This window comes from Phocoena phocoena, chromosome 3 (genome assembly GCF_963924675.1).
Source record: "Phocoena phocoena chromosome 3, mPhoPho1.1, whole genome shotgun sequence".
NCBI classification, from domain to species: domain Eukaryota; kingdom Metazoa; phylum Chordata; class Mammalia; order Artiodactyla; family Phocoenidae; genus Phocoena; species Phocoena phocoena.
Genome location: NC_089221.1, coordinates 166,371,920 through 166,399,919, shown reverse-complemented (window position 1 = coordinate 166,399,919; position 28,000 = coordinate 166,371,920). Strand labels below are relative to the sequence as shown.

The 28,000-nt window shown below is 56.2% G+C and overlaps 3 protein-coding genes across 4 annotated transcripts; all 3 read right to left on the bottom strand.

Moving 5' to 3' along the window:
- Window positions 1-176: 176 nt before the first annotated feature.
- Window positions 177-4,534, bottom strand: FDX2 (ferredoxin 2). The gene is made up of 5 exons (XM_065875148.1): window positions 4,367-4,534; window positions 4,225-4,279; window positions 3,910-4,016; window positions 804-891; window positions 177-605 (listed from the first exon to the last, which is right to left on the bottom strand). Exons 1-5 carry the CDS (start codon window positions 4,524-4,526, stop codon window positions 449-451), a joined length of 567 nt encoding a protein of 188 aa, XP_065731220.1. The 5' UTR covers window positions 4,527-4,534; the 3' UTR covers window positions 177-448.
- A 218-nt stretch (window positions 4,535-4,752) lies between these two features.
- Window positions 4,753-18,538, bottom strand: RAVER1 (ribonucleoprotein, PTB binding 1). Of its 2 annotated transcripts, XM_065874197.1 has the most exons (14): window positions 18,315-18,538; window positions 16,682-16,748; window positions 14,620-15,089; window positions 10,695-10,886; window positions 10,446-10,575; window positions 10,017-10,111; window positions 9,117-9,204; window positions 8,559-8,770; window positions 8,370-8,463; window positions 8,170-8,294; window positions 7,320-7,394; window positions 6,712-6,852; window positions 6,241-6,324; window positions 4,753-6,153 (listed from the first exon to the last, which is right to left on the bottom strand). In XM_065874197.1, exons 1-14 carry the CDS (start codon window positions 18,531-18,533, stop codon window positions 6,007-6,009), a joined length of 2,139 nt encoding a protein of 712 aa, XP_065730269.1. In that variant the 5' UTR covers window positions 18,534-18,538; the 3' UTR covers window positions 4,753-6,006. The 2 variants fall into 2 exon arrangements, with proteins under 2 accessions (XP_065730269.1, XP_065730268.1); XM_065874196.1 differs by having other exon boundaries at window positions 6,007-6,153; window positions 8,170-8,463; window positions 18,315-18,533.
- A 386-nt stretch (window positions 18,539-18,924) lies between these two features.
- Window positions 18,925-24,048, bottom strand: ICAM3 (intercellular adhesion molecule 3). Its single transcript, XM_065873828.1, has 7 exons — window positions 23,964-24,048; window positions 23,032-23,298; window positions 20,664-20,972; window positions 20,058-20,339; window positions 19,531-19,785; window positions 19,171-19,419; window positions 18,925-19,082 (listed from the first exon to the last, which is right to left on the bottom strand). Exons 1-7 carry the CDS (start codon window positions 24,043-24,045, stop codon window positions 18,925-18,927), a joined length of 1,602 nt encoding a protein of 533 aa, XP_065729900.1. The 5' UTR covers window positions 24,046-24,048.
- Window positions 24,049-28,000: the final 3,952 nt, after the last annotated feature.

Genomic DNA, 28,000 nt, shown 5'->3' with positions numbered 1-28,000 from the left:
GCCACGCTGATCCTCAGGCTCGCGGACCCCTCACTCTGAGGCCTCTTTCTCAGTTTCCCGCGGGCCCATGACCACCGTGGGAGGGGAAAGCTGGAGGCCTGGAAGTTGCAGTTGTAGACCCCAGGGCCTGTACTCCCACCCGCACCCCCCCGCAAGGACACTCAAGATGCCGGAAGTCTGTGAGCCGGTTTTATTCTCTCTCCGATTAGATTCCACCCCTGTCCACACCTCCATTTTCAGGGGTTTGGGGGAGGCTGCCCCAGCAGGGGCCCCCGTCCCCACCAGAGCCTGGACGTGGGATCTCTCTGAAGCACGCGTTCTGGCCTTCCGGTTGCTTCCGCCACCTCTCCCGGGCCTGTCCCGTGCTCTGGGCGGGGCTGGCAACTTGGCTATTCCTCCAGTCCTGGCCCCGGGGCCGTGAGTGTCTGGGACCATCCAGCTGCCTGTGTCAGTGGGGCTTGGGGACGTGGCCGTCCACGTAGAAGTTCCTGGTGATCTTGGGCAGGGTGAATTCAGCCCCTTCCAGCTCAGGTGTCAGCACAATCTGGCAGCCCAGCCGGGAGTTCTCTTGGAGGAGGGGGGCCATGTCCAGCATGTCGTCCTCCCTGGAGCAAGGTGGGCAGCGATTATTAATGGGTCTGGGGGAGCGGCCAGAAAGGAAGCTCTCCTGCCAGCGGCAGGAGCAGGGAGAAAAGCTGGGGCTGCCCTCTGCTGCTGACGAGGCGGAACTCTGGACACCCGGAACGCGAAGGCTCGGCAACCAAGCCCTGCAGCTCAGAGCCGGGAGGGGCCCCCCTGCTCACCTCTCGTCAGGAGGAGGCAGAAGGTCCAGGTGGTCCTCGCTCACATACACGTGGCAGGTGGAGCACGCCAGGGAGGCTTCACAGGCTCCTGGGGGCAGCAAGTGAGGGAGCACTGGTAAGGGGAGTGGTCAGGCAGGTGCCATTCAGTGAAGGACATAAAGGAGAATCTCTTTATTATTATTATTATTATTATTATTTTTTGGCCACACCACATGGCTTGGGGATCAGGGATCAAACCCAGGTCCACGGCAGTGAGAGCCAAGTCTTAACCGCTGGACCACCAGGGAATTCCCAAGAATCCCTTCGTTTCACCACTCGACCCTCATTTCTCCCTCCCGGGCCTGCACGCCCACTGTGGGCACCCTCCACCCACCCTGTCATTGACTTAGCTGGCTGTTCCCGACCTGCACATAGTTTTTGAAAAAGGAAGCCCGGGGTTTCCCCCAAACTCCCCAGCAGGCTGAGGACCAGGCTGGATACCTGGAACCGTTAATGAGCGTGGACCTGACTTCAGTGTAGCTGAGAGGGGACAGGCCAGGCAGGTTTCCTGTAGCCTGTGGGCCCTTGCTGCGACCCTGCCACTGTGCTGGGCTTCCCTGCTGCTGCTGAAGGAGGGACCGGCTCACTCCGCATCTAATGCTGCAGCAGGGGAAGGGGTTAGGGAATAAGGATTGGAAGATGGAGAGTCTGGGATTTCCTGCTTGCCCCTGGACATGTTCCCAACCTTCTGATTGATCACAGGGAACTGTGCTCCGGAATAATGTTTCTCCTGGCCTAAAGCCTTCCAAAGGTTTTTTTTTTTTTTCCCCCAAAGGGTTTTTATAGCTAGAATAAAACCCAAACTCCTTCACTCAGTCCTTGAGATGCTCCCACCCCCGCACTCACCCACTTCAGCCACACGGGCCCCCTCACTCAACTCCTCCATGCCAAGCTCATCCCCACCACCGGACCTCTGCATCTTCCATACTCTTGATCTGGAATGCTGTTCTCTCCACTCCTTCCACGGCTACATCCTTGTTGTCTCTGGGGACTCAACTGTCCTCCAAGTGCCCCATTTCTTGTCCTTCCCCTGACCCTTGTTATCTCTTAAATAATTTCTGGACAGTATTTATCACAGTGTGAAATTACCATCATAATTTCTGGGTTTACCTGTGCTCTGTCAACCTGCCCTCTTCTCTCTGTACTCAGCACTGAGCCTGGCAGGTTGTAGATGCTCGAGAGATACTTGTTATAAGTGAACGGGACAGAATTCTCTTTTCTCTTCCGGACATGTCGGATAATAAGGGTGGTGCTGCAAGGCAGCCTCCTGAACCAGCAGACCATCCCTGTGGGCTATGGTGACTAATTTGTCCACCCTTCCAGTCTCTGGGGAAGAAACTGTCTGGGCCTCGAAACTGCCAGTAGTTCCCAGGCATCTCTTCCTCAGCCCTCTTTCCCAACTCATTGGCGTCCTTACCCCATGAGACAGAGATTATCTAATGTAATCATCCCAGCTACTCACTGCACACCAACTATATGCCAGGTACTACACACTACACATGAGATCTGTTTAATCCTCACAGCAATCTGGTGAGATAGGAACTAAATTATCCCATTTTATAAATGAGGCCGAGAGATGCTAAGGACCTTGCTCACGGTCACACAGTTGGCAACAGCAAAATCTGAACACAGGCCACTTGCCTTGAAAATTCATGTTCTAATCTCTGTCGTGAACTGCCAATCACTGGATTCCAGAACAGAACTTTAGGTAGGTTTGCTATGACCCCCATGCCCCACACACACATTCCTACAACTCTCCCCGTCTAATGATTAAATCAGCTCCCTATTACATACACCCAACAGCTAACCCTGTACACTTTTTTTTTGTTTGTTTTTGGTTTTGTTTTTGCTTTTGTTTTTGCGGTACGCGGGCCTCTCACTGCTGTGGCCTCTCCTGTTGCGGAGCACAGGCTCCGGACGCGCAGGCCCAGCGGCCATGGCTCACGGGCCCAGCCGCTCCGCGGCATGTGGGATCCTCCCGGACAGGGGCACGAATCCCCGTCCCCTGCATCGGCAGGCGGACCCCCAACCACTGCGCCACCAGGGAAGCCCCCTGTACACTTTTTAAAAGATTGCTCTTCCCAGTTGCTCATGATATAATTACATGTTTATGCATGGGATTATTGTCCCTATTAGGTTGAAATTGGTGTGAAACGACACGGGCCTTATCTGTTTTTTACATTGCTACCTGGCACACAGTAAGTGTTCAATATTCATAGAAAAGCAGCACAGATTAGTGGCTAAAATAGGCTGGGTTTGCTTGAATCTAGTTTTGCCACTTGAACTTGGACCAGGTCTGCTCAACCTGAGGCTCAGTTTCCTCACCTATAAGATAGGATAATATTCTCCCCTCCTGCATAAAGTTTTCATGGAATAGATTCAATCAGTTAATATGTGTTAACAGGCTTAAAGTAATGTCTGCTATTATTGTATTTCCTCTAACAAATACTGATTTAATACCTGTTACATCTAAATACCATGACAGGCAACAGATAAGTGTGAACAAGGCAAACAGGGTTTCTGATCTGATTCTGGGGAGAGATGGCAAAGAAGGAAACAAAACAATGAGAAGTGCTACGTAGAGAATAAAACACACTGAGATGACATTTATCGGGGCATGGGGACTTTAGTTGGACCGAGGGGGACAAGACTGTCAGGAAGATGACATTTACATCGGGACCTGAAGGATGAGAAGGAGCCAGAAGATCTGGTGGGAAAGCACTTCTGATGGAACGGCAAATGCGAAGGCCTTGAGGCAGGCATGAACTGGGCTGTTTGAAGAAGAGCAAGAAAGCCAGTGTGGCTAGAAGACAGGGAGGAAAAAGGAAGAGAATACAAGCTCCTGGAGGGCAGGAGTTTTCGTAACCTCTAGCAAATGCTCAATAAATAACTGCTGAATGAATGAAGGTTAAGAGGCAGGGAATGAGACTGTGGTGAAGAGTCTGAAGTTTACCCATGTTTGGTGGGAAGCCATGCAGGGTTAAGTAGTGGAAAATCGTATCTGACTTATGGGTTTTTTTTAACGAATGAATACGGGCCTCCCCAGTTCCCTGTGCCCGGCTCCCACCTTCCAGATCCACCCCATGGCGCTGGGCCAGGTAGAGAACATTGTCCCCGACTCTGCCGCTCACCGGAATCCGTTGGCCTGACCGGTCTACGAACACCACGTTCACCCTGGGGACAGATCGGGGTGCAGATGACGAACTGGATGATGGGCACAGGGACCAGGTGTAATCTAGGATTAGGGAGTCGCGTTTGGGGCTTGATGGACAGGGGATTAGGGTGATACAGAAGGGGGACCCAGGGATGAGGCTATAGGGCAAGGTGAGGACCGGAGAAACCTCGTGAAATTAGTAATGGGGGACCTGGCTCCCACACTCACACGTCCCCGGGCCGCTCGGGGCCGCCGGCTTCTTCCTCCCCCGCCGGGCGCGAGCCTAGAAAACACGGTTGGGTGAGCAGCCATGCCGCGCCCGGCCGGCGTCCAATAGGTTAACGCTGCCCGTCCGAAGCGCCCCAGGTACCTGTCGCCCGGAACTTCTTGGCTGTCGCAGGCGCCGCCGCCGCCTCCCCGGACCCCCAAAAGCCCCCGGGTCGGCACCACCAGGCACCCCTGGCCGCCCGCAGCAGGAACCCAGCATTCACGCCTCCCCAGGCCACGGAGGCGGCCATGACAGGCATCATGTGACCCAGAGACTAAGTACGCGCCGTGGCGCACACGAGAGAGATGGGCCCGTAATTGCCCGAACATAAGCGCCGACATTTTTGCGTGGCGGCGTACGACATAAGTGAGTCCAGGAGGAGGCTGCCAGAGTGAGGAGCCGGGCAGGCTCGACTGCACCAAGACCTGCAGGGCTTTCCCAGACCTCCCACCAGGCCCATTGTTATCCCAAGAACCAGCCAGGTCTGCTTTCTTTAAAACCATTTACTTACAAACTTTAATTCAGCAAAGGTCTGTGTGAGAAGACTGGGGAGAGGACACCCCCCCCGGCCCGGAGTGGATGTGGACCCCCAGAGTCAGGGGAGGGAAGCTGGTGGCCCAGCCGGCCAGGACCAGGGCCCAGGGTCACCTCAGGCTGACATGTCCTGCTGGTGGGCAGGGGCAGAGCTTATTGGCATGTTGTTGAATTTTCTAGCAGTGGGCCAAAGGGAGGCCAGCTCCGGGTGATCTGGCCTGGGGATGAAGAGGCAGAGCTCATCTGCAACATGGAGACAGCAGAGGCTCAGTGAGATGCACAATGCCTGACAGACGGACAGCAGGGGGACCAATTTAAGCTGGCAGAGAAAGCCCATCCCTGCACCTAAGCCTGAGCAGGAGGGCTGGTGGGACTGGTTTGCCAAGACCAAGGCTTTGGCCTTCTACTGTCCCCACGATGGGGGACCGTGGGTAGAGGGGCCCAATCCCCAGGCCAGAGCCATTTGGTCCTGAGTCAAGCTTCCGGAGCTCAGCATCTGAGAGGCTCTGGCCAGCGGGGCCTGGGGCCTGGAGCCTGGAGCCTGGCTTTTAAGGCATCAGAAGGCGAGGGGGCTGTGGTAGGGGGCGGGGGACCCGGACCTGGAGTACAGCTCAGAGAGGGCAGGCAGGGGCAGGAGACAGCCATGCCTGCAGCAGTTGTGGGAAACAGAAAAAAGGGCTGAGCCACCTCAAACCGAAAAGTGTGGAATGGAGGCCCAGACACGCTGGGCCTTGAAGGAATCAGAGCTGGGGGTCGTCCTGGATTGTTTAAAAAATAATAAAAATTAGAAAAGGAAACCAAAGTCAGCTGTCAAAGTTAAAAAAGGGGGACAGTCTCTGATCCTCACGGGAGGTCAGGGAAACCTCCAAGGCACTCGAAAGGCCAAAATACAGGAGCGACGAGGCAGGAGAGAACTCCCAGAGAGACGAACACAGGCGGACACAGGGGTGGGGAGAGAGAGCAGGCCATGGCCTCTCCTTCTTAAGGCTGCAGGGTTTCCACACTGGGAGCAGGCCAGAGGTGCAGAGTGGCTCCCAGACGCCCCTACATTCCTTGGGCTCCTGCTGGTTGGTCAGCAAAGTCTTTCAGAAATTTTTCTATTACCGAAAGAAAAAAAAAAAAAAAAAAGAAAAATAACACAAGACAAAACACCAGAAAACCCAAAAGCGATTTGGTGCAGGCCCTTGAGCATCTCCAGCACTGGCCCCTTAGAAAATCCTCTTGCGCTTCAGGTAGGAATCTGCGTAGTGGCCTCCAAGGCCCTGGGAGTGCTGGCCCACATAGCTGCCTTCTGGGCTAGGCTCGGGTGAGGGCAGCAGGTGGGCGAAGCTGCGTTTCTGGCCACCCAGTGGGGTCTGGAGACAGAGGGGAAGGGGTGGCGGGTCAGGGGCCACCCAGGGGCCACCACTCCCCAGCCGAGTGTCCCCACCCCTCGCCTGTACCTTCAGCAAGTGGCTGTGGCCATTGGGCCCAGGGCCGAGGCCCAGGAGCCCTTCTCCAGAGCCCAGTGGGGAGGAGCCGACCGCCTGGGAGAAATGGGAGAGATGTGGGATGGGAAAGCAAGCAGCCCCCAGAGCAGAGGCAAGGGTTTCAGGTTCAAATCTTGCTGCTGCCACTTACTAGCTATGAGACTGGGGTCAGATTACTTCATCTCTCTGGGCCTCAGTTTCTTCATCTGTGGATTGAGGCTATACCACCCACACCCTGGACTGCCGGGGGAGGAAGTAAGAGGCCAAGAAGCCTGGGCAATACTGGGTACAAGACACACAGGCTCAGGGAGAATGGCTTGTTTCAGCTCGGCCCTGAGCAAAACTGACCCCTGCCACCACCCTGGCCTTGGCGCTGAAGGTCACAGGGCCCCGTGCATCCTGGCTGTCCCTGGGGACCTGTGCTCAGTCAGGAAGGCTCCTCACCTTGTTAAGGTGGCTCTGCTTGAGGCCAGCCTGCAGGCCGCTGGTGAAGTAGGAAGTGGGTGAGCCCGAATAGAAGTGGGAGAGGGGCCCACTGCCACCTCCGCCACCCCGCTCGCCAAAGCCACTGGGTGGGGGGGACATCTGCAGAAAGGGAGCTGGCTGAGTAAGACAGATCACTGCAGTATCACCCCTTCTGTCCCCCAAACAACTCTGGGCTTTGGACAATACGACAGTGGTGTGACAATGCCAGCAGAGGGGCCTGCCCTCCCTTCCTCCTCTGGGGAACCCTCTTCCAGGGAACCACATGCATGAGCACTGGGGGGCCTGCTGGAGGATGAGCTCCATGTGGAGCAGATAAATCACTATAGCCGAGGCTCTTCCCCAGCCTACTGACTGCCAGTTATATGAAGGAAGCCACCACGGACTGCTGCTGAGCCCCAGCTGAACTGCCAGGTGACTGCAAAGAACTGCCCACCCACCACCCCACAGAATGGTGAGAAAATAATAAAATATTTGCTGTTCTAAGTCACAAAGTGGTGGAATTGCTTGTTATGCAGCAAAAGCTAACTGATACACCCAGGAGGTAGGGTGGACAGGGCAGCTCTTACTTTGTGTCGGCTGAGTCCATGAGGCCCGAGGGTTGGCTCCCGCGGGTGGGAGAAGAGCCGCCGAGGTCCCACATCCTGAATGAAAGTGGGAGAAGCACGTTGGGTTGGGGTCTGTAACCAACCTCACCCTTGATTCAATTCCATGGCACAGCTGTCACCGGGGAAGTCAGCCCCCTCCAGGAGAGGGCAAACTCTAGCGTATGGGGGCAAACTCAGCCAGCAGGGTGGGGCAATGAGACAGAATAGGTACCCAGTCCCAGGGGGGTGACTGTACCTGGACCCCAGAGGGCTGTGAGAGTGTGTGGCCCCAGTGTAGCCAGGGCTTTGGAGTTCTCAAGGCAAGCAGGGCATCCAGGTTGTGTGAACTCCTGTGATTTTTTTATGTTGGCACTGGCATTTATTTCGGTTATGTTTTAAAAAACCCACTGTGGGCCAAACACAACACAGGTGGCCAGCCTGCAACGTCGGGCCTAGAGGAAGTCGGAATCATAGAAAGAGCAGCTCTCCAGGGACAGAGACATGAATCACAGAGGGGAGGAGGGGGAGAAGGACAGAGAGACAGAGCAGAGGCTGAGCCCTGTCTCTAAGGAGAAGCAGAAGTGTGGCTGCAGGCCTCTCGGGAGAGAAAAACTGACTGACAGGAAGCAGGGTTTGATGATGTGCAGAGACAGACAAGAGACTTAAGGGCAGGGACTGTGTCCAGCACATTCCCCGCTGTCTCCCTAACGCTTGGCCTGTCACAATCAGTACTAGAGAAATGTCGGTTTGGAGAGTGACTTGCTCCCAAGGGACAAAGGGCCACAGCAGCCGGCCTTTGGGAGGGCTGCCCCCAGGGCGGCCAGGTACTTACTGAGGGGTAGTCGAAGCCATAGCTGTCGGGCAGCCCTGGATCGGGGGGCAGGCGGGCGCTGGTGAGGGGGCTGAGCAGGCGGGACTTGAGCTGGAAAGCTTTGCTGCTGCCACCACCTCCAGGGGCTGGGGGGTTAGGCAGGGGGCCCTCAGCTGGGCGGCGGCTTCTCCCAGCGCCTCCCCAGCCCCGGGCCTCCTTACCCGCCAGATTGCTGGCTGGGAGCAGGCTGTGTAGGTTCAGGTAGGGATTCAGGGGGATCCGGAAGTCCTTGGGAGGCTCCCCCAGCAGCGAGACCTGTGGCAGGAGGGCCGGGTTCACGAGGGCCCCTGGCAGGGGGGCCCTCGCAAGGCAGGGGGCTGGAATGGTGCTGGGTGCAGGCAGGGCCTTACCCCAGTGGGCGTTGGCAAAGGCCCACTGTCCTTCTGCAGGCCTCTGAGACCAGTGCCTCGAAGCCCCACAGGAGCAGGGGGTGGAGTGAGTTGGGGTGCTGGGGGACCCAGGCCCATGGGTTCCCGGTCACCCCCAGAGGGGCCAAGCAGTGGCGGCAGCAGGGGTGGTGGCTTCCCTCGCCGGGGTGGCAGCTCCGGGGGCAGGCCCCCTCCTACAGAGAGAAGGAGGAGGGTGTCAGCAGCCCGACCACACAGGCCACCTCCTCCCAGGGCCCTACAGCCTCCGCTTGGACCAGGGCTAGCAGCCGGGGGGCAACTATGTGCTGGACACTGAGCAGGGCCCTCAAAGTGCATCAACTCCCAGATGTTCACGGCTCCCCAGGGAGGTGCACACCCACGCACTCAACTGACAGGCGAGGACACTGAGACCCAGAGGGGTTAGGTCACTTGCCCAAAGCTGCACAGCTGGGAATTTACCACGCCCAGTGAGGAAAGGGGCCCAGGAAGGGGAAGTGGGGTGGGGCCCACAGAGACGGGAAGGAGCAGGGTCTGCATTACCTGCAGACAGCTCCCCGAGGAGGGGGCTGGCCGGCTGGGCCCCGGACTGGAGGGTGCCTAGGGGAGAGTCTCCCAGGATCCCGGGTTTCTAGGGACAGAGCACAATCAGCTGGAGACGAAGGCAGTGGGTCACAATGCCCAGCACACCGAGACTCCAGCCCACAGCCAATCACAGGCAGACACACCGGGTGTCTCCCAATGTCTGTGATAGCCTGGCCATCACCCACCCAGCCGATGGTGACCGAGGCCTCCCGCATGCCAGGGCCTGCCCAAGGTGCTGGGGAGACCCAGGGAACACGGACCATGTGCAGCGGATCAGAGCCTGTCGCCCACACTGTCAATTCCTGTGAAATATCTACACTGTGACAGTCCTTCTTTGGCACCCACCATCTCACACCCAGCCCGCTTGCTGATTATCACGGAAGCACAGCGTCTTAACATGCACAACACCACGTCGACTTCAGGCACATGGCGTGTGACAGCCACATGTGGATTCAGTCACTCTTAGCCACACACGGCCCAAGCCCACACACAACCTTACCTTCTGTCAGTTACCATCAGACACATCTGCACCACTGACTTGGCCCCAGTGAATCAAACCACACAGGGCAGTGAGAGTGAGTGAGTGTGTGTGTGTGTGTGTGTGTGTGTGTTGAGGGGGTGGGGATGAGAGGCCCCTCTACTCCCCTGTGCAGCCTCAGCTTTGACTGAATCACTTCCTGAGTCCTGAGCACCTGCGACAAGCCGGGCCCCATAACGGGCCCCAGGGCCACAGTCTGATGGTCCACAGCCCCACTGATGGTGAACCACCCGTTGGTGGGTACAAGTGGTGTTGGAAACGGAATGACGAGGGGCTGCGGGATGTGAGGAGGGAGCCCGTGGCCCACGGCCGGCCGTTACCTTCTGACTCTGGGTCTGCAGGGCGAGCTGCAGCAGCGCTGTGGACAGGGCGGGCCCGTTGAGCAGCGGCATGGCCGGGGGTGCGCCCAGGAGGCCTACGGGGAGACCCAGAAAATGGGAGGTGGGCCCCGGGTGGAACCCCCCCATCAATTAAACACAGCCCCAGGCCTGTGGAGAGCAGGAAACTGAAGCTGCCAGAGGGCAACGACAACCAAAGAAAAGGGCCTGGGAGATGAGTCCCCCAGGAGGGGACGGTCCCTCCCTCCACCACCCTGCCTCCCCTGCAAGGGGCTCAGGGCACCAGCTCCCTCGGGGCAGCATCACTCTCATCCCAGCCCCTGCGCATGGGCTCATGTCACTGGAAGCTCAGGTGGGAACGGTTGCGGGAGGTGCCCGGTTCTGAGCGCACTTGGCCCCTGCTTGCCTTACCCTGCTTGCCACCCGCGCCGCCGTGGAGCAGGGGGTTGAGCAGCAGCTGGAGGGAAGCGGAGGGCCCCAGGTTGCTGAGCAGCTGCAGGATGCTGGGCTCGGGCAGGAGCCCTTTGCCCCGATTGAGGGCCTGCAGAAAGGAACAGAGGAGCAGCTCAGGGTCCTGCCTGGCCACAGAGGGTGCCCGCCTGGTCCCCTGGCTCCCCCATCTCCACCCTCTGGGGCACCCTCCCTCTGGCACACGCTCACCGTGGCCTGGGCAGCAATGAGCGCAGCCAGCATGCTGCGGCCAGGGGGCCCAGGGGCGCAGAAGGAGACGCGCAGGTGGCTGCCCCCCAGGGCCAGGCCGTCTGCCCGCTGCTGTGCCTCTTCCGCCATCTCCGCCGTCTCGTACTCCAGCACGGCGAAGCCCTTCAGCTGCCCGTCCTGGCCGTACGCCAGCTGGGGGGTGGGGGCAGAGGCAGTCATAAGCACCTGGGTGGCAGTGACCACCATCATGTGAAGTGACAATGGTGACCAGATGAGGATCCTGATGACAGTGACCCCCAGAGAGGATGGACTCGGGGCCCTGCACTGTCCTGTGCCTGGTTTCAGTGTTAGCTCATCGAATCTTCTGAATGGCCCCAGGATGCTACATTCTGCCCATTTTTCAGAGGGGGCAACTGAGGCTCAGAGAGGTCAGCGTGCCCAAGGTCATACTGTTGGTGGGAGGGCAGAGGCACGACCCACTCCATATGGGTCAACTCCCCCAGGCCTTGCTCCAGTGCCACTTTGGGACTTTGCCTGGGATTCCCGAGCACATGCTGCAGGGCTCAAAGAGGAGGGGCCAGCAGAAGAAGCAGGTGGCTCGGCAGTGCAGCCCTGCCACAGACCTCAGGCCGAGGATGCAGGTGGGGCTGGGAAGGGCACACAGCCTGGTGGTGAGGCCGGTGGCCACCAAGCTTGGGTTTGAGGCTGGTGGTGCTGGGCTGGAGGGTGGAGTCACACAGCCAGTGAGTGGCGGGAACAGGGATGTGGTCATGAGCAGGCCAGAGAGGCCCCTTCATCCCCCTTGACGCAGTCATTTGATACTTCCGGCCCACAGCCCCCTCTCCAGACCCTGGGGCCAGATATGTTCCAGGATTGAGGCTGTTTGGGAGATGAGAAAGGAGGGTGCCGCACACACCCTGTATTATGTATCAGTCACCCGCAGTGGGTTCTGAGGCGCCCTGGAAATCAAGCTTGTGAATAGCCCGGCAGCAAGATGCAAAGACAAAGGCCACAGACGACCCCACGTCAGTTCAACTCAGGCTTTGCTGCCCAGTGAGCCTGCCCAACTCGGAACAAAACTCTTGGTTTTCAGGGTGTTGTAGGCGCTGGAATTGTGGGCCGGGGCTGTCCCAGGGCGAGCAGATACTGTGAGAGCACTCAGCTGGGCCCTGCACGCCCTTGGGCCAGGTGCCACAGGCGCTGTTTCAGCACTCCCACTTTGCAGGTGAAGTAACTGAGGCTCAGAGAGGGGCAGTCCCTTGCCCAGGCCACAGAGCTGGAGCTGGGGTCAGACAAGGCCAGGCAGAAGCCCTCAACAGGACTGGGCACCTTGGCACGGCAATGGCTGTCCTGAGAACCAGTGCTGTTCCTCTTGGGTCCAGAATGCCGCACGGATGACTGCAGTGTGGTTTGGGGCAATGCACTGCCCGCCAGTAGGACATAGCACAGAGTCCATAAAATGGAATATGGCGCAGCTACAGGAGAAATGAGAAAGCTCTCATTTCTGAACATGGAAAGACGCCCAAGATAAAGTCAAACCAATGCAGGCATGGCAATATTTGAGTCAAGAAAAGGGGAGTGCAGGAACATATATACATATCCATTTGAAATGCATAATAAAATCTCACTGGAAGGACACACACAAACTGCTCTGAGAAGGGGTTGTAGGAAAAGACCCTGCAGAGCCAGGAGGGAGTCTTCACTGCAGGGCCCTTGTGGACATGCTAAATTTCGAAATGGGCCTGGACTGCCCATTCATAAAAACGAATCAAGTTGAACAGGCTTTTTATAACACCCCAGGGTCTTGGGACACCTGCTTTATACACACCCATAGCATTCAAACATTTTTAAGCAACTCTGCAGTAAAATGAAGCAATTAAGATACACAGAGACTTCCCTGTGGTCCAGCAGTCGTGGCTCTGTGCTTCCTCTCCAGGGGGCATGGATTCGATCCCTGGTCAGGGAACTAGGATCCCACATGCCGCACGGCAGTAAATACATAAATAAAAATTATATATACATATAAAAAAAGATACGTCAATTGGCCTGTGGATAACTGGCAAAGTGAACTGGACTGGGTTGCTGTGGGCTTTCCTTCACGATCTCCTCTTGATTATGTCAAAAATAAAACACTCCACACATGGGCAGCAAACTCCCATTGTGGGAGGCGGGGGCACCCAGTTGAGAGCGGGGGCCCCAGGGTCAGCTGCCTGATCTTGGCTCCCAGCCCACCGCTTACTGGCAGGCCAGCCCGCGTAAGCCACTGCACGTGCCCGTCCATGGCCCTCAGTTTCCTCATCTGTAAGATGGGCCCAGCCACTAGACCCACCTGGCAGGGTAGCAGTGGGGATTCAACAGTGTGCTCAGCAGGGGCAGGGAGGCTGTGGGCGTGGGCCCAGCGCCCACTCTGAGTGCCCAGGCAGAGCAGGCTCGGGCCTTCAGCCCACCTCTAGAGAGCACTTCACCTTCACCTCTGGCCAGGCCCGGGACCAAGGCCTGGATGTGCTTCTTCTCACAGTCACGCTCGTCTCATCAGACAAATAGAGACGGGTCAAAGAGCAATCAAGGCCACAAGGTTCCTAAATAGGGGGGCCGAGGCTCACACCTCAACCTGCCTGACTCCCAAGCCCAACCTCCATTCAACCAGGATGCCCAGCATGACTGGGCTCCTCAGAGGCGGTCTCCTCAAGGCCTGGGACTCAGCAGGTGCTCAACAGACATCTGGTGAATGCCTAAGTGGAGGAATGCGTGAGTAGCCGTTTGCAATAACCTAGTCACAGAGCACGGCCAGACCCATTTTGAGATGGGGAAAGCAAGGCCCAGAGAGAGAACCTGTAGTTGGCCACAGACCTACAATCTCCACACGAGAAGAGGTGGCTGCTAAGCTATATGTATATGTCATCTGTGTCCTGAGTCCCATCCAGGGCCTGGCACACAGTAAGTGCACGGCAGAGGCAGCAGTGAGCAAAGAGAGGGGCTCCTACCAACGCCAATTCCCCAGCACCAACACCCAAGGCCACAGAGCTGGGGTCTGAGCCCAGTACCAGCCTCCTCCAAGGTGGCCTGGGGTTCCAATGCTGGCTCTGCCACACCCTGGCTATATGTCCTGGGGCATGTCAACTGACCTCTCCATGCCTCAGTGTCCCCACCTGAAGAAGCGGATGACACCTGCCTCTCCAGGCTGTTACAGGATGGAGGGGTTGCAGGTAAGCCCAGTGAGTGCTGAAGGAATGTCCACCCTGGGGGTCTGTGGGCACGACCACCTGGAAGCTCTCCGAGAGCTGGGTCTGGCCTATTCTCGCCCCACCGCGCCTGTCACGGGGCTAGACACCCTCACAGAAGGGCCCAAAAAGTGAGACCAGAATGAACCAGGGCTTGTTTTGCTAAACCAATGCATGAGTATTGAAGCCCTTCTTATAGAGGAGGGAAACCAAGACTCAGAGAGTGAGTGACTTGCCACAGAGCAGGGCTGGGATCTGGCCACGTCCAACTTCCTGACCTCAAGGCTTAAATGGACTGTGGGCTCCTCCAGAGTAGCCTCCTTGATGATGGGCCCGGGGCCTGGGACCCAGGAGGCGTGAGCGCAGAAGTGGATGTGAACACAGGGTGAGCAGGCCTCACAGCCATTTTTTTTTTTTTTTTTTAACAAAGGTAGCCTCGCCTACATTTTACAGTGGGGAGGTTAAGCAAGTCGCCAGAGGGTGTGCGGGGATCTGAAGCCCAGCCACCTGGCTCCTCGGTGGGCTGTCACGCACTGCACCATGTGGCCTTTCTAACAAGAAGCCCCTTCAAAGTGGCATCGCTGCTGCCTTACTGAAATGGAACCCAGGAGACTGGAGAGAGCAGGTGACTCAAAGAGCCCCTCTGAGGTGCTCTGGGCTTCGCATCTGCTCCCCGAGATCCCCGCACTGGGCACAGGGCTCACCTGGCAGAAGGTGGGTGTGTGGACGGCCGAGAGCGCCCGGCGCAAGGCATCCACATCACTGAAGCCGGGCGGTAGGCGGTCGACACAGAGGCAGCGGGAGTGGAGCAGGGAGGGCGTCAGCTGCCCGGCGTCTGTCCAGTGCACGTAGAGGGTGCGTGGGCCCAGCGGCTTGCCCAGCAGGTCCGACTTGGCGCGGGCGGCCGAGTCCTTCTTCATGTACTCGGCGAAGCCATAGCCCTTGGAGTGGCCGGTGCGCTCGCTGTAGACCAGGAAGCAGCGCTCCAGGCTGCCAAAGGGCCGCACCAGCTCCTCGAACTGCTGCTGCGTGAGGCTGGGGGGCAGGTTGGCCACGCACAGCAGGGCGTCCGTGGGCTGCAGCTGCACCGACAGCTCGCGCTCCCGCAGGCGGCTCTGGTGGAAGGCGCTGATGGCGGCCTCGGCCTGCTCCCCATTCAGTAGGGTCACGAAAGCTGCAGTGGGAGGGAGTGTGGGTCAGTGGGGCCCCCGAGGGCCTGCCCCTCCACCCCATGGTCACCCGCACCGACCTCCCTCCAAACCACATGTGACCTCAGAACACCGAACAGCCAGGACATCGCAGGCACCAGCTGAATGGAACAGTCGCCAGCCTTGAGCAACAATAGCCAGCACCTCCTTGCAACCCACGGTGACGCTCACCTACTGGGAGCCTGGCCCCATCCTAAGAACTACATGTGTAACTCGGGTGACACACAGGGTAGTGGTTAAGCATGTGGTCACTGGAGCCTGGGTTTCAACTCTAGCCCCTGAGTGGCTTTGAGGTCTATTTCCTCGTCTGTCAAACGGGAATAACTTACTCCTCACAAACACTAATTTTCCAGCAATGAAATGGGCCCAGAGCAGTGCCCTGCCCAAGTGCCTGGACTTGAACCCAGGCAGGCCGGCTCCCAGGCACCCACAGTTTTTCAGGTGTTTTAATACGTTTGGCTTCACGGCCAACTCCAACAGGTCATGTCCAATTTGCTGGTGAGAAAAACAAAGCTGAGGAGGGTAAATCACTTGCTTATGGCCATAGAGTGAGGACAGACTAGGACTAGAACCCGGGTCCATTTGCCTCCAGGGCCCAAGATCTTAAGCACTACTCCAGCCCACCAGCTAGGTCTCGAGGGCTCACCAGTCCTCAGTTCCTTCTCAACCACGCTATAGTTCACAGGCAAAGGCCCTGGCTGGTTTAACACCTGGCCCAATGCCTTGTGGGCGCAGACACCCACAGAGAGCCTCCCATGTAGTGGGCTAAGGCTAACAAGACCTGTCCCCGCTCTCATAGAACTGACCGCCACGTGCAGGAGGCAGGTGAGTGGGCTGGCAGCGACAGCCTAGGGTGGTCAGTGCTATGATGGGGCGGGGGGGGGGGGGGTGCGCTCAGGGCATTGTGAGGAGCTGCCTGACGCCAGCTGGATGGAAGAGGAGACAGCTAGGAACAGTGGCAGAGGGAACAGCCTGGAACCTTAGGCACCTGAGGAGACGACGAGGCTGAGGCACATCCTGGCAAGGTGGTATCAGGAGGAGCCTCAGACAGGTTTTGAGAAGAGAGAAGAATGATCAGGGTTAGGACCAGGTATGATCAGATTTGCAGTCAGATCAGAGCTGGCGGTCTGGGGGAAGGCAAGCAGGGGAGTAAAATCGTGGAGGCAGAGAGGCCAGAGGGAGGCTGCCATTTCGGCAGAGATGTAACTTAGGTCCAGCGCAGGACAGACCGTTGCCCCAATCTGTCCCTCATCTTGGGCGCCCATCGTGGGGCATCCTTGATTTTCCTCTTCCAGGCTACCCAGCAGATACCTGGGCACTGGGTACCCATTCCCAAGCCATCCCCCCGGCCGGCCAGTCACCCACGCCTGTCTGGTCTTCTCCTGCAAGTCCTCCAAAACAACTGGTGCCCCTCCATTCTCTTGGCTTCCTTCTGGTCCACATCCCCTCCATCACTGCTGAATGTTGGGCCTGAAGTTCATGAGACACTGGGCCAAGATTCTCCCAGCTTCAGGGGCTGTCATCCCCTGCCCCTAGCCCACCCCACAGTCCCACAAACCTGTCCCTTTGTATTTGTCCACAAAGCAATACTTGAGCTCATAGTCGCCGAGCAGGTCGTGCACCTCCTGTGGAGACAGAAGCCAAAGGACAGGGAATCACCGAAGGCTGAAGGGAGCAACCCAGTGCCACCTTCACGTGGACCAGCTATGAGGGCAGGTCAATTAGCATCCCCATTTTACAAAGGAGGAAACTGAGTCTCAGAGCATCTACTTGCCCAAGGCCATTGAGGCCATACCTGGCAGAGCTGGGATTCAGAGGTTAGCTGCAGATCCCATGTTTTTCACCAACAAAACACACTCTTATTAGAGAGTCAGGTGTGTCTGAGTTCAAGTCCCAGCTCTGCGTACACCCACAGGGAAGTTGTTTAACCCATCTGAACCTCAGCTTTCAAGACTGACTCTTTCCAACAACCTTGCAAATCAAGTATTAACAAATCCACTTTGTACATGTGGAAACTGAGGCTCAGAAAGGTGAAGAAAATTGTCACAGGTCATGCAGTTGGTCAGGGCAGCAGTGGGAATGCCACCCATGGGTACGTGACTGGGGACCCTGTGTACTTAATAAGCCCACATTGTGTGGCTTCACGTGCCTCCCCATTCCCTCCTACTGGCAGGGCTGCCTTCTTGCAAGCCAGCTATGGAGGCGAGGCTCTGGGGCCTGCTTGTGCCAGACACACTGTGCACCCTGCAGGAGAGACAGCGTGTTCCCAGCTGAGAGATGGTGGGCACTAGGAGGATGGCTGACTCTAGAAACAAACCAGACTATGCTTAGGGGCGCCTGCCCCAGGTCTGTCCCCAAGTCACACTCCTCCCAACACTCCTAGGGCCCCACCAGCCATGTGACCACCCATGGGCAGAGAGAGCCAATGGCAGGTGTGTTGGTGGGCCAGAGACCAGAGATTCTCCACAGCAGGAACAAAGAACCCATTCCATCGCTGATGGGCAGGGCAGACCAGATGCAATCTTCCTGGGTTCAAAGAACACTGGGAAGTCCTGCCCCATTTGGCCCCAACAGAAGAGCACCCTTGGCCAGATCATCCAAGTGGGGGCTACGTGGAACAACACCCCGCCCCCTTTTCTGCAGGTCTGTGGCATGGGGACAGGAGGAGACTCCATTTTTCCAAATTAATCCCGAGGCTTTTGGGGAAAAAAGACCCCAGAAGCTGCTATAACTTCCGGATCTACCTCTAAAAGGAGTTAATAAACGCTTGCTAGGAAAAGGCATAGTCTCGTCAACCATGAAACTTATGGATATGAGGTCCCACCACTCCATGGTAGAGCAGGAAGAAACTAGCGTCCCGGTTTCCACAGTCCCAATCTGGCTGCCCATTCACAATCCCCCAACGTGGCCAAAGCTGCCCGCCCCCTTCCATTCCCCGCCCCCTTCAATCACTTGGTTTCGTCCAAGCCTGTGGTCGCCCCTAACAACGTCCCCTCAATCAAGTTGGTTTCACCCTCCATCTCCGACCCCCCACATCCCGCTCTTGGTCTCTCCCGACCCCGCGTGGATCCCGCGCTTGGACTCAGCCTACGCCCCCCCGCCAGAGCGTTGGTGTCGCCCGGTTCCCCCCGCGCACGCGCACGGTGGTATTTCCCGCCACGCTCCCACAGGGCACCCCACCCCCCCCACACCTGGTTGGTCACGTCCCCCGGGAGGCCCCGGATCAGTATCTTGCGGCGGTTACGGAACTGGCGCTCGGTGTGTTCCAGGCGTTTCCGGATCTCCTCTGGATCTAGCGGCGGCAGTTCTTCTTCGGGCGCCCGGCGCTCCGCGACATGACCAGCTTCAACCTCGGCCCCAGCCTCCGGGCTCAGCGGGGGCCGGTGAGTAACGGACACGTCGGCCGCCATCTTGGGAAACCCGGCGCCTTCTGGGACCAGCGAGCCGAGGCGGAGCGGCATAGAGCGGCAACGAGGGCGCGTCCGCCGATTGGCCGAGAGAATCCCCGCCTCCTTTCCGACCCCTCAGCCCATTGGATAAGGCCCCGCCCGCCTCTCAGAGTTCACGCCGCGTCTGGGCGCTACAGGCTCCGCCCTTTTCCGCTATCAAGGTGTCACTCAAAGGACGCGCGGAGCAGTGGGATGGCCAGCCACGGTGTGCGGATTTTAAAGCCTTTATTAGTGCGGAATTCGGGGATGCAGCCAAACTTCCGTCGTCTTTGCCCAGTATCACGGCACTTTGCCCAGTATCATGGCACTCTGATGCTCAGGATAACTCCACTGCCGCAGCCTCGTCGGGCTGTTAAGGCGCGAGGGGCAACCGGGTGCTGCTTTGCCTCACATGGTAGATGTCACGCCGCTTCTGCACCCCAAAGACGTACACTGAGGCCGCAGCGAGGATCACCAGGCCCAAGATCGTTAACACCCCCAGGACAATGGTGATGGCGATGGGGTTCCGACCTGTGCAGAAAAGCGAGGAATAAATACACGCGTCTCGGCCCCTCCTAAGCTTGCCCGTCTAGAATAAATACGCCCCGCCTAGGCTCACCCTGAACGTCCATCATCACTGTCAGAACGTCCGTGCCCCGTGAGCTTGCCGCTTGGCAATAGTAGGTGCCACTATAGTTTAACCTGACAAGGAATGGGATGCCGACGGGCACCTTGAACATGGAGCCTTCCTGCAGACACTGTAGTTTGGGGTTCGGGTTGCCCCGGGCCTGGCACTGCAGGATATGCATAGTCCTGTCTTTCCACGTCAAGCGCTGGGGACATTTAGCTCGGTCAATCTTGGGGCCGTCTGTGGGACCACCAAATGATTAGATACACCCGAGGCACAATGGGACAAGGGAGAGACAAGTCCTCCCAAATCAAGGAAGCAAGGGATTAAAGGTCAGAATGACCTGCGCACACAGGACACGCAACTGGACGCTCCTGTTACGGTGCAAGATCACCCCATGCACCTCGAGGGTGGCATTGCAGAAGAAGGTGCGCCTGTCGTCCTTCGCAGTGGCGTTTAGCTGAAGGTGGGCAGGCTGTCCCGGTGCCGCGGCTGGAACTCCGTCCAGCGTGACCCGGACTCGGGGTCCGGCCGCGCAAGTCACAGTTACTGTGGTCCCCTCGGTGGCGTTAGGTTCTCTCAGGGTCAGGTTGGGACCCTGGAAGCCTAAAGGCGGAGCATTGCCCAGGAGTTTGATGACCACACACCTCCCTTAGGTCAAGCCCCGCCCCCACCCGCCTCCTTCCCCTCGGAGTATCCCCGCTACGCCTTCATCTACTCTGCAGTCCCCGCCTAGTTTGGGGCGCTCAGGCTCTTCTTCTCGGGTCACTTAGGTCCCGCTCCTCTCCGTTTTAGTCTCCGCCCAATGCCACGCCCCCTTGAGCTATGGAGGCCCCGCCCCTTGCCTCCTGAGCTGTTTTGGCTCCGCCCCCTCTTACTATAGGCCTTCACGTTCTCCCGGGTCTCGCGGCTCTCGCCCCCCAAGGTCACGTTGCAGACAATCTCCTGAGTGCTCTCCTGCTCTGCTTTCGCTGTGGCTGTGGCCGTGAGTGTGTCACCGTGGCTCACGACTGTGGCATTCAGCATCTGGTCCCCCAGCGCCAGTTGCACCTGGGCCTCCGATGCTGGGAACAGCCCATCCAGGGTGCAGTCAACGGGCCACGACGTTTCCACCTCCGAGAACCGGGGGACAACGAGGCGCGGGGGGGTCGTGGGCATGGCTTGAAAGAAGGGTGGGAGTGAGCGGGAGGAGGTCTCACAGCCGTGGAGGCCCCTTTTCCCATGACACTCATCCCCACAAACCAGGGTCCTTCTTTCCCAGGATACCTTGCGGCCTGGGTCACCCCCTTCCCAGGACACACACTCACAGCCTTCTCCAAAGGTCCTATGGCTGCGAGCCTCCCATATGAGGCTACCCGTGGCTAAAGGCATGTTTTCCCAAAAGCCCTTGAGGTCCAGGGCACCCCCTTTTCAGGAATCCCGCCGCCAGGGCACCCTTACTCTGGCTCCGCTCATCACCCACCGTCTGCAGTCCCTTCCCTCACCAAAGGTTCGGAGCTTCCTGGGGGCCGAGCTGTTCTGGAACAGTCCCAGCCCTTGGGACCGCAGGTCCAGCTCCGTGCGGCAAGAGAAACCGGCGCCATGGTCATCTCTGCTCGCCAGCACCGTGACCGTGACCTCGGCAGGCTCCCCGTCTCCCGCTGGCTGACGGCCCAGCTCCTCCTCCTCACGAAGCAGCACCACGGTGAGGTGGTCCCGGGGGGCCCCACTGGACACCATGCAGCGCAGGGTGAGGTTCTCGCCCACGGGCTGCCAGAGGGGCAGGGGGGCCAGCTCCACGCGTTCCGGGAACCCTGCGTGGGGGGTATATGAAGGGGAGAGTAGAACTTAGCAGCCAGCCTGGCAGCCTCCACACTAGGGAGTGGCGAGGAGTCAAGGGTGGCCCAGTGCAGAGCTGTGAACTTTGAGTTAATAAACCTCCAGGGCTTAGAAATGTGCTAGTATAAGTGTTTGCTGTTACCATTAGCACCGTGATGATTATTTCCTGTCTTGTCGGACGCCTTGCCAGGCACTGAAATAAAACTCAGATTTTCTGTTCCCAAGGACCTCACCATTAAGGGGGGAGGGGAAGGAAGGAAGGGGACTAAAGTTTATGGCCACTTATGATGTTAATAGTAATCATAAAATTTCCTGTTTATTTTGAGTTTTCCTTAGACTCTCCAGATGTCATCCACCTTCATTCACACAGCAACCGAGTGAAATCTCTTCTATTATTCTTCCCTTTTATGGATAGAGAAACTGAGGCCTAGAGAGGTGAGGATGAGGTGATCTGCCCAAGGACGCACAGCCAGGAAAGGGCAGAGCCAGGGTTAGACGGGGTTTTTCCCAAACTCTAGACCTGTGTGTCCACCTGCCTCCTTGATATCAGGTCTAGAAACTCCCCTGACCCCTCCTCCCAGCTTCTGGCCTGGACTCTGGTCTTGGCCTTTCCCAGAGCTTGGTCTAGCCCTCCCCAATCAGTCCCAGCTGCTCAAGGCCTAGGGCAGCCTCTGAGGGTGCTCTGCACAGTCCTTGGGGACTCAACAGCCCCAGGCTGGGTCCTCTCCCAGCTGCAGCTGCAGCGGCCCTCACAGGCACACATACCAAACCCTGGGCCTCCTTTGGGGGAGCATCTCTCAAGCCTGGATCTCAAGCTGTCACCCGCAGGCCTACGGACTGGCTGCTATGGAAAATATTCAACATCTAACTGTAATTTTAGAATATTTAACAAGGAGGCCCCCATCTTAACCTCTGGTTAAGGGACAGTGGTATGCTGGCCAATGCTGATTATGCTTGGGCTCTCTGGGGTGAGATGGGGGAGCCCCAACATGGAGCATTTGCCAATTTCTGTGGTGTAAGTACTTTGGCTGATTTCAAGCTACTCAGTGTGACACATTGAGTAGCTTGAAATCAGCCACTCGGTGAGCTGGGAAGAGACGAGCACCATGGACTCTCATGAGCCAGGACCAACAGGCTCTCGCACAGCACTGGACAGAAGCATCTCACGGTCGCACAGATGGGGACACCCAGATACACACGTAGGCAAACATACACACACGCAGATGTACATGTTACAACAGAAATACGCACAAAGACATATACAGACACGTACTGACACAGACATCCACACTTGCTCACACACAGAGATACACAGATACACAGGCACAGATACCGACATACAGACATATATAGACATTCACACATAGAGATATACACAAATCCAGAGACACATACACACAGGCACACACAAACATACAGACAGACACATATACAGACACACAAGTACGCTCACACGGTCTCACAGAGATAATGACAGATACAGAAGCTCACAGACACACACATAGGTACACAAACACGAATACAGACACTGGTGCACACAGGAGGAGCATACACACAGTTACACATGTACACTACACTTTTCTATGGCTTCACAAAACAGTAAGCACCATGACTGATGTACTCTGCTACTTTCTAGTCTATTGTTTTGTTGTTGTTTTTTTTTGGCCACACTGCATGGCTTGTGGGATCTTAGTTCCCTGACCGGGGATTGAATTCAGGCCCTTGGCAGTGAAAGCATGGAATCTTAACCACTGGACCGCCAGGGAATTCCTCAGATATATTTAAAATGCTTATTGGGACCCAAATAAATTAATTCACAACTGCTGCCCTGGCATGTGGTCGAGATGCATCTCTCTGTCTCTGTCTCTGTCACACACACCTACACACACACATTCAGGTGCAAGCTCTGGGTCAGAGCCCAGGTCTATTCCTGCAAACTCAGGGCCCTCATGCCCGCCCCACTCCCCTGCACCATTGGTTACCTAGCCCCACTGCTGCCCGAAGCCAGCTCCACCTCCAGGCACAGCCACTCACGGTACACTGTGATGTTAGAGAAGCCTATCATCTGGGAGCCATTGCAGAAGCCAGAGCAGAGGAGCTGGATGTCACCAGTCACGTTGCTGAGTTGGAAGGCTGCCCAGCCCAGGCCACTGCCCACCGACTCCTTGAGTAGGGACGTCTCCAGGGAGATGAGTTCAGCGCTGGGGCAATCTGTACTGCAGTTTACCAAGAGGGACCCTCCGGCAGGCACCACTGGGTTCTGCGGCTCCACTCGCAGCTGGAACTCCTGCCCTTGGGTACCTGGGGGAACAGAAGGAAGCTCTCCTGGGGGTTCCAGTGCCCCCCAACCCACCCATTTGCAGGCTCCACCATTCAAAACTTCCTCTTGCCGAGATATGATGGTCTCTGCCCTCATGGTGCTTCAGTTTAGTGAGGAAGACAGATGATGGATCAGGAACCAAGGAGAGCTGGGAGGGAGGCCAGGGGAAGCCCTGATCAAGCCTCTAGGAGGAAGTGAGTCAGGGAAGGCTTCCTGGAGGAGGGGACCACTATGGTCAGTTTTAAAGTGTCAAGGAGGCGTTAGCCAAGTGAAAGGGAAGAGTGAACCTGGCAGACTGAAGAGCATACGCAGAGGTTGAGGGTCCAGAGGAACCAGGGAGGGAATGCGTGCATGCATGCGTGCTTGTGTGTGTGTGTGTGTGTTTAAGTGTGTGGGTGTGTGTGCGTGTGTTGTGCAGAGGGAGAAGAACAAGTCAAATGCAGGGACTGTGTCTCTCCGGGAGCCCTGAAGGCTGTGTTAAGAGGCCACCACTTTCTCCCGAGGACACTGGGGAGCCCCCTGGCCGATCTGAGTTTAAGAAGTGTTATTGGCACAGCCCGGGCAGTAGGGTGTGAGGCGCTCTGTTCTCCTTCCCCTCCGCCACCAATCCCACAACTCCAGCCCTCCCCAGCTTGCCGGGCCTCACCTGGGGGCAGCAGACAGCAGACTAGAAGCAGAGAGATGAACGAAGTCCAGCAGGCCCTGCGCAGCGGCCCTGAGGGCATCATGGTGGCCAGCCTGTAGGAGGAAGTTGCCTTAATGAGGCGCTGGGCACTGGAGAGCAGGCGGGTCACCCAGGGGAAGGAAGCACAGCCACCGCAGTTAAGAATGCAGAAGTCCAGGGGCTACACCTTGCCCAGGCCTAGGGAGGGGCAGGGGAATATTGCGCAGCCCCAGGGCTCCAGAGTGGGGGGCCCAGGGAGGTGGAGGGCGCTGGCCAGTCTCCAGGGAGTCTCAGGTAGGGTAGACCTCAGTCACCGCCCCTCCCCTCACCCCCGGCCCCCAGATGAACCCACAGGAAGTGCTAATGCAGTCTTCTTCCTTTGTTTTTAGCACAGGAAAGCCTGGAGGGGGGAGGGGGTGGAGGTGGTGAGACACCTCCTTCCTGTTGAACTTAGGTGAAGGAGGGGTGTTCTGTTCCCAGAGAGGAAGTTAACGGGGGATAATCAGACACTTTCCTTGAAGGGATAGGGTGGGATTTCAAGGCAACATTTCAAGGAGGCAACAACAATGGGTGGACTTCTAGGCAGGGCTTCGCGCAGTTAGCGCAAGATCCCAACATTCCTGGGGGGCAAATAAGAGATTTGGGGGGTGATAATGAGGGACCCCTAAGATAAGTGAAGCCATGAAAATGAGCAGAGCCCACATTTATTGGGGACTTGTGCTAGGCTCTGTGTTGGCTGCCTGGGTGGCTTTTATAGGGTCCCTTATCTTTGAAGATCTTGTGGGTGGGGTCCCCCGTTCCCTGTGTGCAGTGCTGAGGTAGAGTGCTTGGGGGACAGCTAAATCCTGAGCCACCGTCTGCCAAGGGTGCTACTTGTAACCGGCTCTTACCCCTGTCCGCCTCCCACCTTGCCCTTCTTCTCCAGGTAGCTGGTCTCTTTATCCCAACAGCAGGGACTTGGCGGGGCGGGGAGAGGGGTCAGGTGGGGACTCCCACCTCCATCAGTTCCATCTCTCAGGCCTCTGACCTGCCTCCTGTGCCTCTGACCTGAGCTCCAGAGAGGGACCTTGTTGAAGATCTTGATGGCACTCAGCATTCATCCACTCTCCCCATCCCTAAGGCCACACCCCCTCCTCTCTCACCTGGAGTACCCTCCCCAATGAGGTCTCTCCTCGCCTGCCCCACCTCCCAAAAATCCGTTTCGCACATGGTTCCCAGAGAGCAACTAAAACCCAAATCAAAAGTATTTGTAAATAATATATCTGATAAGGTATTAATATCCAGATTATAAAGAATTCCTACAACTCAACAACAAACCCAATTCAAAAATGGGCAAAGGGCCTTCCCTGGTGGCGCAGTAGTTGAGAGTCCGCCTGCCGATGCAGGGGACGCGGGTTTGTGCCCCGTTCTGGGAAGATCCCACATGCCGAGGAGCGGCTGGGCCCGTGAGCCATGGCCGCTGAGCCTGTGCCTCCGGAGCCTGTGCTCCGCAACGGGAGAGGCCACAACAGTGAGTGCCGCAAAAAACAAAAAAACAAAAAAGCATCTACAGGGACTTCCCGTGTGGTCCAGTGGTTAAGACTCCGTGCTTCCACTGCAGGGGGCATGGGTTCCATCCCTGGTCGGGGAACTAGGATCCCACATGCCGCACGGCCAAAAAAAAAAAAAAAATTGACATGTGCAAGGATTCTCACAGAACATCTACTGAACTCTGGCAGAAGATACCAGACTTCCAAACGGGCAAAAAAATCTCCATGTAACTGGGTATGACAAAAAAAAAAGAAAGCGAATAAAACAGAGAGAACAACAAGGTCCTACTGCATAGCACAGGGAACTACATTCAACATCCTGTGATAAACCATAACGGAAAATAATTTTTTTAAAATATTTATTTATTTATTTAGTTGCACTGGGTCTCAGTTGCAGCAGGAGGGCTCCTTAGTTGCGGCTCGCTGGCTCCTTAGTTGTGTCATGCAAACTCTCAGTTGTGGCATGCGGGTGGGATCTAGTTCCCCAAACAGGGATCGAACCTGGGCCCCCTGCACTGGGAGCGTGGAGTCTTAACCACTGTGTCACCAGGGAAGTCCCGGAAAATAATTTTTTATAAAAAAGAATTGCAAAAAATAAAAAAAGTAGCTGCCCAAGAACAAGCCAAGATAATTTTGAGAAAAGAATGAGGAGAGACTTGCCCTATCACCTATCAAAATATATTCTAGTGGCAATGACTTTCCAAATTACCAGGTTAGATCGTGCAGCTATTCCCATTGGGAATTTGTCCTACAGATACCCTTGAACGTGGGTGAAACCATGTGCACACATGCTTGCTTACTGCAGCAGCCCAGGGTATGGCAAAGGATTAGAAATGATTACATGAACAAATGCCGATGACATTTGAATGATGAGCTACAACACAACCATAAAATAGAAAGAGAAAACACTGTTTGCCTCCAAGGCCTATTATGTGGGAAAAAAATAGAAAAGATACAGGCTAGAGCTCTATATAGCAGCACACACTATTATTTTTGCAAAAGATGGGGAAATGTAACATGTGCACAGATTTCCTTGTATCTGGATAAAATGTCTCTGGAAGCCAAAAGAGGAAACCAGATAACATTAGTTGTCTCCTGGGGAGGTGACAGTGGTGGCTGATGGACAGAGGAGGGAAACATTTCACTGCCTATGGCAATATCAAAAAAAAAAAAAAAAAAGGAAGATTTACAATTATAATGAATATTTAATTTTAAAAACTGTTATAAAAAGCAAATATCACTAAAATAGTGTGAAACTGACCAGTCAGGAGGGCTGCAATGCACAGGGTCTTAGGAAATCCCATGGGAAAGAAATCTAACTGCCTCTCACAATGTGGCAGACCCATCTCAAGTATACCTGTCAAGCAGAAACACGTTGGCAAACACCAGATTAACAATAATATCAAATGTTTATTGAGCAGTTGTTTGCATATCTCTCTGCTAAGCATTTGACAGATACGACCTCATTAGCTCTTTTTTTAAAAAAATTATTTATTTGTTTTTATTTTTGGCTGTGTTGGGTCTTCGTTGCTGTGCGCGGGCTTTCTCTAGTTGCAGCGAGCGGGGGCTACTCTTTGTTGCAATGCGTGGCCTTCTCATTGTCGTGGCTTCTCTTGTTGCAGAGCACGGGCTCTAGGTGTGCAGGCTTCAGTAGTTGTGGCACACAGGCTCTAGAGCGCAGGCTCAGTAGTTGTGATGCATGGACTTAGTTGCTCTGCAGCATGTGTGATCTTCCCGGGCCAGGGATCAAACCCGTGTCCCCTGCATTGGCACGCAGATTCTTAACCGCTGCGCCACCAGGGAAGCCCTCATTAGCTCTTGACACTAGTCCTACAAGGCAGCAAGCATGACCATCCCAAGTTCATAGTTGAAAGCTAAGGCCCAGAGAGGGGAAGCCACTTGCCTGAGGTCACATAGCGAGAAAAAAGGTGAAACTGGCAATCTTATTTACATGGCATGTGGTCCTCCAGGTCCTTTGTTGATATATTTAACATACATCTTGAGGGCCTTCTGTGTTCCAGGCATTGGTCTAATTGCTGGCTGGTGATTTAGAGGTGAGCAAAGTTCAATAGTTGAATCTGACTTCTTCAGCAATGAGTGTCTTGCTCTAGCTGCAGTCCCCAGGAGAGTGGACATTTGCTGAAGAAGGGCCCAAGGACCATGCCTCTAGCAGAGGAAATATGAGTTGTTAACCAGTTAGGGGAGATAGTGGGCTCCAAGGGCAGGAGCTGGGGGAAGATAAAAAGATCAGATTCAAGGGCCTTTAGCTTGTCCTGGATCCCTCAGGAGCCTGTGTCAGGCTCATGATCTTGGAAGGTTCTATGGTTTGAACGTTTCTGTCGCTTCAAAATCACTATGTTGAAATCCTAACACCCAACGTGATGGTATTAGGAGGTGCATAGGCCATGAGGGTGGAGCCCTCATGAATGTGATTAGTGCCCTTATAAAAGAGGCTCCAGAAAGATGCCTTGCCCCCTTGGACCTTGTGGG